The following is a 14,944-nucleotide window of genomic DNA, read 5'->3' as shown; positions in this document are numbered from 1 at the left end:
CCAAAATCGACACTACACAAACCACATGTAAACCGGTTGTGAATCGGATAACGAAAACCGAATGGAAACCGGTAAAACCAGATCATTTGCAAAGCGATTCTGATTTTGGCTGATTCTTATCGAGTTCGGTTTCGATTTCACCTTATCAAAATGTAAACCACACCACAACCGAACCGAATAACCAGAACTGCACCAATTGACATCATTTAATTATAGCCCCCCTTATTGCTTGGTCTGCAAGCTTTTTGGCCGCCTTTCAAAGCTCTGCCAGCCCAAGCCTGTTCCAGATGCTGCTGATGACCTTCCTACATCCACCTCTTCTACCATCAATTCTCCCATGCACCCCAATTCCACCTGCTACCCCCCCTCCTTCTCTTCCCCCTTTCACTGGCATGCCCTCTCCTAGCCATGGCCGACCCAAAACTTGCCGCGCAGAAGGCAGCTTACCCAAGGGGTTTTGGCATCTAGGTCCTCGAGAGGTCATTCCGCTAACCAGCAGTCTCTCCCATCTGCGACTGTTGGGCATAATTGATTTGCCTCCCTTCAGTCTCACAATACTGCCATCCTCATCGCATCTCCCAATGCCCTTCCTGTTCCTACCCAAAGTTCCTCTGAAGTCCGCCCCTTGAGCCATCACTATCCCTTGGGCTCCCCTGCAGCTGACAGTGGAAGATTGCTCCCATGTGTGTAAATCACAAGATCTTCATTGCCTTCTTCGATGCATCTCGATCCAATCGTCAAAAACACCTCGCAAGATAAATCTTTATTTCCTCCAGATTCTTCTTCTCCTGATTACAAATCCCCTCCGATTACTAATCCCCCCTAAAGTCTTCTTCTCGCTTGTTGGATCCCAACTCCTCTGGCCCATCCTCTATTGGGCCTTCTGGGCCAACTAACCAACCGATAGCCCATTTGTCTGTTATCCATTTGGATGTCCCTCCCCCCTCTTGTAACCATGCTCCTGGGCTGCTCCTCCCTCTTTCCCAGCCCACTCCTATCCATAATGGTTCCACCATTTTGCACTGTGGTCAGTTCGGACACTCCTGATACACCCAAGCCCGTCCCACTGCATCCAGTGTTACCACTCAAAACCCGACCCATCACTCGAATCTCTTAGGCCCATTTACCACTCCAAACCCGATCCACCACTCAAAACCCAACCCATCACTCCATAATGCTTCCTCCAACCAGCCCCTTTTGGACCGCCCAATCCTGCCCCCTCATCCTACCCCCGGACCCCGATCTCCAGATCAGTGCCCAGTTCTGTCAACTCGGTTCCCTCCAGCCCTCTGCTGGCCCTCATCCCCCCCCCCCTCCGTGTCACCACCGGGCACGATACAAGCTCCCCACCTTTCCCTAAGAAACGGCCTCCCAGGGAGTCTGGGACTATTCCTTGCCTAGTAATGAGAAGCCAACTTGTCAGGTCAAGCTTTCTTGAAGTTTGAGTGTTTTGGTTTCTTGGGGTCTCCCCCCCCCCCCCCCCTTTTCTTTCCTTTGGTAATGAAATTTTTATTCATCCAAATAAAAGAAGTTAGTGACGTTTTAAAAATGAGGAAATCCCAATCTGCCTGCAGTTTTCTTTGTTACCATTTTTTTTCATGCTTCTTGTGGTTTTTTCGTTTTCCTTATAATTCCTATTTCTTGATCATTATAGGGCATATTTTCTTCAAGGTCTTGTGAAACATACATGTTTTTTTTGCCTGAGTGCTAGTTTAATGCGCTGCATTGCATCATACCTGAATTTGTTGGCATGCCTTGGACCTGAACCATCTTTACTGGTCTGTTCTGGTGTGAAAACTGCTAGTTTATCTTGTTCTCGAAATTGCAAATAATTCTTTTGAACCTCCAGTTATCTGGAAAATGACATGCACAGATGCAGAATTAAATCATGGAAATTGTCATAATCACTGCAGTTGGTTCCTATTGTCTTAGGTGCTTGAAGTAATGAAGAAGTGCCTTATAGCAATCCCATGCTTAAAGAAACTTGGTACAGTAATCCGAGACATCCTACTCTGTGATTCCTCCATTCACAATACACTTTGCCGGATTTTTTGTGTAACTACCCAGTCATTAGAGGTGAGTCATACTTTCTTTTATGTCCTTTGCATTTCTTTTGATGCTTTACTCTAGGTCATTTAATGGGTATCCATTCACCAAAGGGTTAGGGATTAAAACCAAATGAGAATCTAGAACCACAGGTAAGGATTAATGGATCAAACTGGAGAAAATCAATAACCAAACCAAAATTGATCAGATCTGGCCAAATCCCTGATCGAATGATCTAGTATTAATGGTAACTACTCAGTAAAAATGTTTCAAATCCAATGATCAGATCTTGAAATATCAAGGAGTCACAAAATTAGCCAGTCACCAACAGAAAATAGCAATCAGGAGCCAAAATAGCAAGTAAAACTTAAATAGAAACAAGGATTATAATAATAAACTAAAATGACTAGAAATAGCAAGTGAGGTCAGGACTAGGAACTTGCTGAAATAGCCATAGGATGGAGATCATTGTGCTGAAATAGGTCTCCGTGATTGGCAGAAAACTGTTGGCAGAACTACAGATTGATGGCCAGAAGCTTAACACTGTAACAACACTTAAATCATATATGAAACTGAGAAGAAAGTGAACAATATTTAGCTAACAGAATAGCCAGTTAGAAGAATAATTCAGAACTGAAAACTGATATGTGCCTTAAAGGAGTAAACAGAGATCTGACCTTGATTGATTGGAGGAGAGGAAGATAGGAAGGTGAGGATATGAACTAAGCCTCTCACCTAGAACTTGACTAGCATCTCACCAGTCCAACTTGGCATCCTACCGAGGCTGCAACTGCATCTCACAGACAGAACCAAGCATATGGATGAAGCCAACTGTGCACGAGGCTCCCGCTACTGCAGTGTCTGGAAGGGGCAAATGTACGCAGCCTTTCCCCCCCCCCCTTTGCGGTGAGGCTGTTTCCATGTTTCGAACCTGCAACCAAGCATATGAATGAAGTATTATAAAAATCGTGGGATCTAGGCCATTGCTCCTTTATTTATAACTTTCAGAAAACAAACATAACAGGGAACCTACCCTGTATGGGCTAAAGGAGTCCTTTACAACTGTTTTCTTTCAAAATAGAAACTAATAAAGGTCTGGAATTTATAGCAAGTATTCCAGTCATTTAGAAACAATAAAATAGAAGAGATACAACTTAAAAGTAAACCCCACAATAGAACTAAAGGATTGAACTGTGGCTTCAGTATAGAAACAAAAACTGGTCCAAAATCTGGACCAAAGTTGAGCCGCATGGAAACATTCAGGTCTGGTTCTTCCTGCTGTGCATATACTTATGAGTAAACTTGGAATCTGTATCATCATGGTTCTATTCTTGTTGTATTTATTTGTTTATATATCTGTTACTTAAAGCCGACAAAATATTTACAGAGATTATATATCAACCGTCTTTATGAGCTAAAGGTGATTGAAGGGATACAGCTTGCAGTCTCTTCTGCGCTAGACGTTGTCTTTACCATGCTTGTTGATCTTTCAAAGGTGTGGTGTAACCCCCTCTTTTTTGTTGACTCTAATTATTTTATGTTGGATATAAATTTGGAATGAACTCTAGCCTCTTTCTATAGCAGTTATCATGAATCATTGTGCTTTTCTTGGCATTATTACTCTTCTAGATCCTTTGATATAGGATGCAAACAATGTATATATATATATTTGTGGGAGAAAGTTCTCTGTCCGGGAGTGTGGCCTACGCCAACACTCCCATGTGTCTATCTCTCCCCTCCTCAAAACAAGGGGGCAGAGGTGTCTTTTCAAATGGGGAGGAGAGAGATAGACTCATGGGAGTGCTGGCACAGGCCACACTCCCGGACAGAGAACTTTCTCCCATATATATATATATATATGCCTTTGATTATGCTTTTTTATTTATTTTTTATTTTTATACGTGACAAGAAATTTTGTTAAGTCGGAATAAAAAGATCCAAAATCACACACTGACATTCCAGAATCTTCAAGTGTAGAAGTGGACAATATACCTGATCATAGTTTTAAAGGCGTCGCCTAGGCACTGATTTGGTGTCCAGGTTCTTTCTTGGGTCCAAGGAGACAACACGCTTGTTGACACTTCACGAGTTTACGGTTATTTATGTTTATTGCTTTATTTTTCCATGAATATGCATATATTATATCCTATTCTTTGTTTATTATTTGCTGATTTTCTCATTTTAGATCATTGGTATCGTAATTATATCATATTGCATTGATATGTTTTTATGTTGCATATAAGCATATTTTTATAAAATTATCATTACTATTTACATATAATCATATATTGCATGCTTAGGGTGCCTAGGTGGTCGCCTTGTCTCCTAGTCGCATTGACAACTGTGCACCTGATACTAACAGCCAGAGAAAATCCCTAAAAATACCACTATCCCTGTAAGAGTATGCAGTTTCCTGAGATCCACTATGACCTTCCTATTCCTACCTTGGCCAGCTCATCTGCCACAGTATTAGCAGATCTCGGCTTCCAAATGAATGAGCAGTTCAACTGAGAAGCCAAGAAATGGAGATGTGATGCAGAGAAGACCTTGAGGACCTATGTCTGCAAGAAGAAGAAAGGGCCAGCAGGCCCTTATCTCGGCTAGGAGGCCAGCCCAAGTCATGGGCCTAGTCTCAGTCCATCTGGGCTTATTTAATTCTTAGTTTATTTGCTGCTTAATTAAGTTTTGTTCTTTATTTTGAGTCATAAATTGTAATCAGCAACTTAAGTCTCTTATTCGAAGGGTGAGTAATCTGAATTTGTTCTTGCTGTTTTATACTTTGTTTTCTGATTTCCAGGTGTGGCTGTGTTCTTCAATCGATAAGCTACTCTTATCTGATTTGAATTCTCTGTTCTCAGTTCTGTTTATGTTCAGGGATCTGGGAATACATAGTGGATACATTATTTCAATTATTTAAATCTCTTAGATCCTCCATTAACTACCTTGCGGCTCCCATGTTTTTTCACTGTTTTCCGCCTACTGTCTTTTATTACCGCAGTGAGTTCTAAAGATCAGGTCAGCCCCAAACTTTGGGGATTTCAGGGCCACTCCAGGAGGTCAATTCGACCTGGGTTTTTCTGCTTCTGATTGGCTGTTTGTTGGCTACTTAAAATCTCTCTTTTTCTCACAGTTTTCACTGTTTCAGAATTGAGTTTTCAAGTTAATTTTAATCCAACCGTTGGTGATGCGGACTTATCACCAAACTGGGCTTCTTTTATTAGGAATAAGTCTAGGGTTGGGATATATATATGTTGGGCCTTTGATCCCAAGGGTTTTCTATGTAATAGGCCACTTTAATGAGCCTAAACTAGGGGTATATAGGTTGCATACGGGATTAGCCCAATACTTAGTTTATTTTATGTTTTTTTAATTGAACCGGTTCAAATTGGTTGCATCCAATTGGTTCAATTTAAGTGATCATGTGACTTGGTTAAGTGGTCATGTGATGTAAGTTGGGCTGGATTAGGACTCTATAAGTCCAGCCATGTTTCGAGTCTATTTCCTTTAGCATTTTAGTTTTCTAGTCAGTTTAAGTTACCTAATAGGTCAAGGATTGAGTTAGGCCTTTCCTTTTTAGAGTAGGAGTCTATTTTGGAGTCTTTTATATAAGGTTGTAAGGGGGGGCAAACATTGAATACGAATTTGATTAATGAAAAGCTTTTATTTGCTGCCATTGTTGCTGCCTTGCTCTATTGAGTGTTGCTCCTTGTGAGTGTGCATCCTTGTAGTTCTATCAAGGTGGAAAGGGACTGGTGGAATCTGGTTGACTCCTTATGCCGTGACGGCTGGGAGGATTTTCTTCAATTCGAAGGTGGTTCTATCCTTTACGTCTGTTCAAGCTGCTGTCAGTGGAATCTCCAGTAAGTTTGACACCCAATTTCTTCTTCTAACCCTCTAATCCTTTCCCTCAATCGATCCCCTTTATTTTTGGTTTGAATCCCATAAACCCCAACTCCATTAAACCCTAGATCTTTCTGCCCAGCCATATTTAACCATTAGAATTACTTCAAATTCAAACCACAGCGTCTCCTTAACATCCCCTAAACTCGACCCCAAGCCCAGCCTTTACATCCCACTTAAAACCCTAAATTTGACCTAATTTCTAAAACCCAAAACCCGAAACCCTAACCCTAATTTCTGGAATTTTGAATTCTCATCTAAACCTAACCAAATCTAGCTTTCTAAACTCCCAAAAACCTGCCTAGTTTAATCGTATGAACTATATTCCCATTATCCTACCCTAACCCTAGGAATTGACCTAAATCTTAGTGCTGTCCATTCGAATCAGCAGCCCCTTTTGTTATTTGATCCTGTTGTTTGGCTCCTAGTAGGTCTCCTATCTATCTAGGACTACATTAGTTGGATTGTTTAAATTCTTTGGGGGTTTGATTTAGATTATTGATTCAAAGGTCTGATCCAAATTTCAGGCGAATCTGTAGGTCGGATTGGGTTTAATTTCGGTTTCACTGTTTCTAGGATCTCCGCCCGTGAGAGATGGCCAAACATAAGATGTGTCTTGATGGACTAGCTTGGTTTGGGTTCAGGTGAATGTGAATCCCTTTATCCTTAACAGGATAAAGTGGCTCGGACTAGTAAATCACTGTTTCCTGAATTACTCCCAAACCATTCATTGGATCATTCCCATCTTTTGAGGAATTCTTAATCTTCCTATTGGCTATTGTTTCCTAGAGGTTTTGATTTTCAGTCAAATTCGGGGTTTTTTGGGGAGGTTTGTCTTGGGATCTTGTTTGGAAGGCTGTCTTTCAACCCTCCACCAAGATGTTTAATAAAATGGCTGAATCTTCTTGGCCATCCAGTCGAAAATCTTGCCCAAGCTATGATGGTCACTGAATCATCCTCAACAATATGTTATTGAACCCTTCACTTATTACTTCAATCCCAATTCAAGAGGAGTACGGTTCAGCTTCATGGAATTGCATTCTACAAAAGGTCCAGAATATGTTTTGTGAACTTCTTTGTGGATGATCTATCCACCCTTGCTCCGGACGGACACAAATTGCCAAAGTTCAGTTTTACATTCCAACAGGAGGTGGGTCCCAAAAGGCTGGCCTCTTTACTCTAGTAAGGTTGAGGTTAACCATGTTTCTCAATCTGAAAAAAGGAATGTGGTATGAGCTATGAAATGGGATTCACCATCTCCCATTGAGCAACCCTTACTTTTACATTTTCAATGACAACCCTTTCTACTGAGAACCCATCCTGGAATTACCTGGCATTTGTTTCTTCCCAAATACATCTGAAAGCTGCAAATAATGTAGCTCTCCATATCAGAGTTGTCATGGCATCTAGGTGACCCAAGTTGTTGGAGTGATCATGGACATCAAGGCGACACCAACAAGGAGCCTAAGCAACCAAGGTGCCCTTCCAGCCATGCCTAGGCGTGTGTTGACAATTATGCTCCATAAGAATCTTCCCCTAGCACCAAAAGGAACCGAAAGCCAAAATGACATGAGCCCCACCACATCGCAGGGGAAGGCCCAGTCCAGATGATAATAGACAGGAAGTGGAGCCATGGGATAGGAGCACTTCAAGAAAAAGGTGATCAACCAATTCCCCATCCTACTTACTCAAGGGACAAATAAAGGGAGATAGGCAGCACCCGCCTCTCAACTGATATTTATTTATTTATTTCCATAAAACAATGTTTTGGTTTTTTAAGATAACTGCTTGGGTATTTCCGAAGCCCACATCTTATTCATTAAAGAGAAAAAAGAACAGTATCATGTTGTGTCGAAATTACCTTTTAATGCATAACTATTGTTTATAATAATTATAACCTTTATTTATATGTTGTTCAGTCATCTTGATTTATGCTGTTGTAACTGTTATTTTCGGGCTACATGTCTATTCCACATCTAGTCACTTCCCTTTCCTTTCTAATTGGGCAAGTGCTAAAATACTTAATTTATTCATTATGCTCAAGACTCAAGAGTACTATATATTATGGATCATTCCTTCTTTTCAGAGGTGAAAATTATAACCTTGTTTGCTATTACAGGAGGTTGCATTTTGATATAATCTTCCTAAAACATTCTCTATAATCATAGGCAATGTCTCTCTCAATGTATAATTGTATCATTTAGTTATTGATGATGGAAACATTTTCAGGATACAATGTCTGGTTTGCCTGTCTTTCACCAAGCTCTGTTGTCATCTACAACAAAACCAGTTCCTGTTGTTACGGCGCTTGTATCCTTGATATCTTTTTTCCGCAATCCTGTAAGGACTACCTCCACATGAAAATGAGAAGTTGTTGATTTACAATCATAATCCCTCATTATCTTTCATTAGTTTCGTTTTCCCCCTTTCTCCTATTATCTGGGTGTACAATTATGTTGGTTTGTTTGTTAGATGTCTAATAGTAATTTGATGTTTTTCTTTTTGTCTTACTGTCTTTACCATATATTAGCTACTTGCTTTATTGTATTGACTATTGAGATCAATGAAAGAATGTTTCAGTTTATATTTCATTATTTCTTAGCTATGCGAATTTCTCAGTTGAAAAAGTTCCCATAAAACATGTCATGAAATTTGTGAATTTTGTCGCACTTAATCCTTTTGAAACCCACGATGTTGCTTTTCTAGGTTTTTTTTTTTTTTTTTTTTGGGTGAATAAAAATTCATTACCAAAAGGAGAAAAAACAAGAAAACCCCCCAAAATGCAGGGGGGAGGGAGGAGAGCATAGAAGTAGGGAGACCCCAGGAAGCAACAATGAGCCTGTTCCTTGGGGAGTTTACACAGGGGGATGGGGGAGGGGGGAGGGGGGAGGAGAGAGATTTGGAACTGACATCTAAAGAGATGGAATCCCGAATCTGTCTATCAAAAAAAATGCTTTTCTAGTTTTGATATGCATAAAAGGTCTCTTTTTTCTAAATAAGAAGGTTTACCCATAAAAATAAAGATAAGAAGATAACAATGTGGGCTGCATAGCCCTGAGTTCTCTTCCGCCACCTCTCCCCCCCCCCCCCCCAATCCCTCCCCCTCCTCCGCCCCCTCTACCCTCCCCCCCCCCCTTACCTCTTCTGCCCCTAACCACCATCCCTGGAACTCCCTCTTTAGCCCCCCCTGCCCACCACCTTCCATCTCTTGGGAAGGCGTCTCCCTTCACTTTGTGCCCCCTACCTTGGTTGGTTCCTCTAAAATAGCTCACCGCCCTTCCAGCCTCTTGTCCCCTGAGATTTCTAAATGGAAATTTTTTTTGGTCCGCCACTTCCTTGGAAGCATACCACCATTTAACTTAATGTGGTTAAAATGTTAAGTGATGTATTTAATGCTTGTGTACTGTGTTTTCAGGCAATTCAGGTGGGTGCTGCCAGAGTTCTTTCTATGTTATGTGTCATGGCAGATGATGGACATCAAAATCTGTCTGGGAATGTATACCTTCTTCCAGATGACATGCAAGTATGGCATCCATATGTCTTTGGTGTTGGACTTCTTGAATTGTACAATGGTACCACTGTTGGAGGTTTACTCTCACTATAAACCACTTGTCTTCAGATTGCAGGTCTAAGGTTTTCTATATATGCCATACTGTGTGAGGAAATACCAAGAAACGAAGATTTGTTTGTTGCTATCATCAAACTGCTTACTTCTGCAGCTAATTACCAGGTTTTTTTTTTTTTTAACATTCTCCCTCTTTGAATATGGTGTTAAAGATTCTATGCAATGCAAGTTAGTAGGCCCACCAGTTGCATGAGGTGTAAGCCATGAGGTATGATGATGCTTATGCCTCATGGTCCCATATGTTCTAAATTAAGAGTTAATTAGAAATGTATATTCACGAAAGTATATTATCAGCTTGTCAAAAATCGTTAAAAGCGTGCACTGATGCACGCTTCGGACAATGGCATGGGCAAATGGGAAGGGTGTGCCCAGAGTATAACTATGACAAACCGCCACTCCTCATACTGGGATAAATACCCTGCAGGGGGTAAAAAAAGAAAAAAGAATCACCAATTAACTTGTAAGTGGATCTTTTGCTTCCAATACATAACTAGTAAGGTTTATTTTTTGGTGAATAAATATATTACCAAACCCCAGGAGGGGGCAAGGGAGGAAAAAAAAAGGGGGGGATATACAAGGAATATAGGGAAGAGAGAGGGGGGAGATACAAAAGCGCAAGCCTCAAGCCATCCTAAGAGAGAGGAGGGGGCTGCAAAAGAGAGCTATCTAAGGCCCAGGAGGCAACAATATGCCTGTTCCTAGGGGTATCCGAGAAGGATCTATGGTGGATGGAGCTGAGCTTGGAGGATACATCGAAGGAGATGGATTTCCAAATCAAGTCGAAGGACCGAGAGTTGGATGTCCATCTCCTAAGATTCCTCTCCATCCAAATGTGATAAATAGCGGAGCCAAACACAAGCTTCCCAATAGTGTCGCAGAGAGAGCAGCCTTGGAAGGTCATGTCCATTCAGAGCCATTCTCTATCAAAGGGCAAAGGTCTCCTGCAGCGGGGCCAAATGGACATAAGGGCTTTTTTCCAGATGGTAGAAGTGAATGGGCAGGCAAAGAAAAGGTGAGCAGTGTCCTCAGAACCATTCCAACAGAAGATGCAAGAGGGGGGACATTAATGTTGCGGAAGAGAAGGAAGGCTTAGGTTGGGAGACAAAGGCTAAGGGTTCTCCAGACCGTGAAGCTATGGCGAGGGATGAGACCTTTGAACCAGACAAGTTTGAGCCAAGGGACAGGGGGGTTGTGGTGGCGAACTAAGTTCCAAGCTGATCTAAAGCTGAAAAGGCTGTTGGAGGAGGGAAGCCAAATAACCTTATCGGTAAAAGCGGGGGGGGAGGGACGGCCAGATCTGGGAGAGGATAGGGATGTGGCCATGTGGGGGGGGGGGGGATGGAGGGGACCAGGAGCCAAAGGAAATGATGTGGGAGAGGGGGGCTGATTTGGGATGCCAAAGGAGTAGATCGATCTGGCACCAAGGTCATTGTAAAGAATCCCAAGAGGGTGCTAGGGGTCAAGCCAAAGGGAAGTGGTTGATCCATCAGCAATAGCAGTGGAGGTGGCTGTGATGGCAAGGGGCTGGAGGAGAAGAATCTTGCGCCAGATCCAATAAGAGTCGGAACTGATGGGGACAGTACAAATAGAGTTCTTTTTTAGAAGATGGGAGTAGACCCAGTTGACCCAGATAGAGTCATGTCTAGAGGATATTTTCCAAATGAGCTTCAAAATACCCGCAGTGTTGGAATCACGGATGCGGCGAATGCCGAGGCCTCCTTCAGATTTAGGAAGGCAAATGGATTTCTAGCTAATTGGGTGAAGGAATTTGGAGACTTCTTTCCCTTTCCAAAGGAAGGTACAAAAAAAGGTTTTCCATGGTTTTGATGGTGGCTTTAGGGATATCGTAAATGCCACACCAATAGATATAGGAAGATTGGAGAACCGATCTGATGCATTCAACCCTGCCATCATACGAGAGGAGTTTGCCTTTCCAGAGCTGGAGCCGTTTGCGGATATTGTCGAGCATGGGAGTGCAGTGGTGACTAGAAAGCCGAGCAGGGATGAGGGGAAGGCCCAGGTATTTGATAGGAAGGAATCCAAGGGAGAAGCCAGTCAGACGTAGGAGAGCATCTCTATCAAACTCAGGGATACCCGCGAGAAAGATTTTGGATTTAAGGAGGTTGATGTGGAGACCGGAGAGATTCTCAAAGAGATGGAGGGAAGACATGATGGCCGAGATAGAGGAAGGGGAAGCCTTGGAGAAGATCATCAAATCGTCAGCAAAAGCAAGGTGGGTGAGGTTGAGGTGCTTCCATTTGGGGATAGGGGAGATAAGATGGAGATCAGTTTTGGATTGGAGACTCCTGGAGAGGACTTCCAGAGCTAGCGAGAAGAGAAAGGGGGAGAGGGGGCAAACTTGGCGAATACCAACTTTGGACTGGAAGAAACGTGCGGGGGAGCCATTAACAAGGACATAGAATGAGGAGGTGGATATGCAAGCATAGATCCAGCGAATGAAAGCGGGGGAAAGCCAATATGCGAAAGTACATCACAAATGAAATCCCAGCGGAGAGAGTCAAAAGCTTTATGGAGGCCAATTTTCATGAGGGCCTGGCGAGTGGGATTTGCGATCAAAGCCACACACAATCTCCGAGCAAAGAATGATATTGTCCGCAATGCACCTGCCAAAGATGAAGGCAGATTGATTGGGATTGACAAGAGATGGGATGACAAGATGAATCCTATTAGCAAGGATTTTTGCAATGAACTTGTAGAGGAGATTGCAGAGAGAGATAGGTCTGAAGCCAGACAAGGAGGCGGATCCATCAGTTTTAGGGATGAGATGAAGGTTTGATTAATTTGATTGATCTAGTTGGGTTTAAAGAAGAAGCTATGGACAACTTTGAAGAGGTCTCCTTTGATAGAGTCCCAGCAGCTAAGGAAGATTCGCCATCAATTTGGGTTTTTGGGGTGGTTTAAGTTGTAATAAATTGATCTAATATTTATAATGCCATGAGTTTGCAAACTCAGCCTAATCTTTGCTGATTCGAGTTCCACTTTGTTTGATTTCATGCTAGCAAAATATTTAATAAATCTTATAACTAGTAAGGTTAGTATTAGTTAATCCTACAATTTGGGTTTTTGGGGCGGTTTAAGTTGTAATAAATTGATCTAATTTTTATACTGCCATGAGTTTGCCAAACTCAGCCTAATCTTTGCTGATTCGAGTTCCACTTTGTTTGATTTAATGCTAGCAAAATATTTAATAAATCTTATCCCAAAACCTCAATGTTTGATGCTCCCCCCTCCTTCCCATGTCAATGTGATATCAGTTCATTTTGAAGACAGATCATTGTCATCTTCTTCTCCCCCCACCCCCTCCACAAAAACTATTTTCAGTGGGGAAAAAAGCCAAATATAGCTATAGTAAGGAGGATACAGACTCTTGACAAGGTATTATAGATTACTTATTTGCCTCTCATGCTTCTTACCACTACTTCAATCACTCTTCAACCTTCATCTTTTCTTCTTTTACTGATATCAAGCATAGGCGACGCCTTCTCTCGCCTTGATTTCTGGTGTCGCCTTGGTCACCTAGGCGATGCCTTGTCACCTTGTTGGTGTCGCCTAAGTTTTAAACCCCCTCGATCGCCTTGGTTCACCTAGGCGCCTTACCAACTATGATATCAAGTTCTAGTGCTGTCACAAGTTTCACAGCTGTATTTTTTTATTTTTTTTTTTAAATGGAAATGCATTGCATCATATGTTTAGTTTCTGAAAGTATAATACAAAACAACACAGCCTTATCCCAACTAAATGGAGTCAACTTCATGGATCCTTGCCCTCCAATCAGCTCTATTTGAGGTCATATTTGATACAAGGCCTAAGCTATGCATGTCTTTCCTCACCACTTCTCCCAAGTCCTAAGGTCATTTTAGGTCTCCTCCTTGTTCTTTTAGTTCCTTCAATCTGAATCAAATTACTCCTCTGTACTAGAGCATCCAAAGGCCTCTGTAGAACATGGCCATGCCACCTCAAACAACTTTCTCGTAGCTTATCATGTATTGGAGCTAGTCCCAAATCAGCTCCAATATGATCATGTTTATATCCTTCTTAGTTTTGACACTCATCCATCTCAACATCATCATCTCCGCTACACGGAGCTTGTTTATATGATGCTTCTTAACTTGCCAACATTTTGCACCATTCATAGCTGGTCGTATGATTGTTCTATAAAATTTTCCTTTTAAGTTTTAATGGAATACGTGGATCACACAACACTCCGGATGCATCTCTCCACTTCATCCATCCTATTATAATTCTCTATAAAACATCATCCTCTATATCACCTTTATTTATTTATGATTGAGCCCAGATACCTAAAATAAGCACTTTGTGGAATCTCCCTCTCATCAATTTTTCACCACCTCATTATCCGTCCTAGTGTAACCAAAGTTACACCATATACTCCGCCTTCATTCTGTTTATCTTAGAACCTTTTGATTCCAAGGTTGATCCCCATAACTCAACTTGAAGTTAATCCCTGCTTTTGTCTCATCCACCAAAACAATATCATCAACAAAAAGCATACATCAAGGAACATAGTTTCTGTTTTTCTCAAAGTACTAATATATAATACTTCAATCATCACTGCTTGCCTGGAACCAGGTTCTTCGGCACTGCTGGCCGGCACGAAGAAGGTCACTCCCCCTCTCTAGGGAATGGGTTTGGATTGATATGAACTTTGGAAGGAACTCGATTTGCGACATGGTGGGCAAGCTTGCCTTTTGTGCTACCATCTCCCACATTTGGATGGAACAAAATCTTAGAAGATGGACTTCCAAATCCTGCTCTTTCGATAGGATTTGGAAGGCCATCTTATTCGATGTTTCTTCTAAAGTGTGCTCCCTTCCCCCGGGTAGGGTCTTGGATACCCCAAGGAACAGGCTTATTGTTGTCTCCTGGGGTCTCCCTACCTCCATTTTGCGCTCCAGCTAGTTTCTAGATTCTGTTTTGTTGGCCCTTGGGCTTGTATATCCCCTCTCTTGTCTTCGTATTTTAAATTATTATTCACCCAAAAAAAAAATACTTCAATCATCACATAGCAAAAAACTTATACTGTAAACCAGTGGTTTCGAACTGCTTTATTCTTCGATGTCTATATTGAAATGGATTTTTTTATTGCAGCCTGCTTTTCTTGTTTCTATAATTGCCACCGAGGAAGATAAAGAGGTCCGACTCAGCAATTCCGGAGATGTGAAAGAGCAGACCGTTGAATCTTCTTTTGGGTCATTGGCATCAAAGAAGGCTAGTCCTTTAGATGCACTTTTGCAATATGTGAAAAGATCTGAGGAGCTTATAGAGAGGTATGTTATCTAAGATAACATTGTGTTCGTTTAATTTGCTAATTAAGTCATTATATACGTTGCT

The 14,944-nt window shown here is 41.7% G+C and overlaps 1 protein-coding gene across 2 annotated transcripts in view; it reads left to right on the top strand.

The window, feature by feature from the left end:
- The window catches only part of LOC122658035, a 117,027-nt gene that overhangs the window by 85,021 nt on the left and 17,062 nt on the right, over positions 1–14,944 (top strand). For both annotated transcript variants that reach the window (XM_043852887.1, XM_043852886.1), the window contains exons 20-25: positions 1,933–2,076; positions 3,434–3,541; positions 8,176–8,286; positions 9,362–9,469; positions 9,566–9,676; positions 14,702–14,880. In XM_043852887.1, the coding sequence (XP_043708822.1) occupies positions 1,933–2,076; positions 3,434–3,541; positions 8,176–8,286; positions 9,362–9,469; positions 9,566–9,676; positions 14,702–14,880 (761 nt within the window). The remainder of the gene's footprint in view (positions 1–1,932; positions 2,077–3,433; positions 3,542–8,175; positions 8,287–9,361; positions 9,470–9,565; positions 9,677–14,701; positions 14,881–14,944) is intronic.

This window comes from Telopea speciosissima, chromosome 4, assembly GCF_018873765.1.
Source record: "Telopea speciosissima isolate NSW1024214 ecotype Mountain lineage chromosome 4, Tspe_v1, whole genome shotgun sequence".
In the NCBI taxonomy this organism is placed as follows: domain Eukaryota; kingdom Viridiplantae; phylum Streptophyta; class Magnoliopsida; order Proteales; family Proteaceae; genus Telopea; species Telopea speciosissima.
This window is presented reverse-complemented; position numbering and strand designations above follow the sequence as displayed.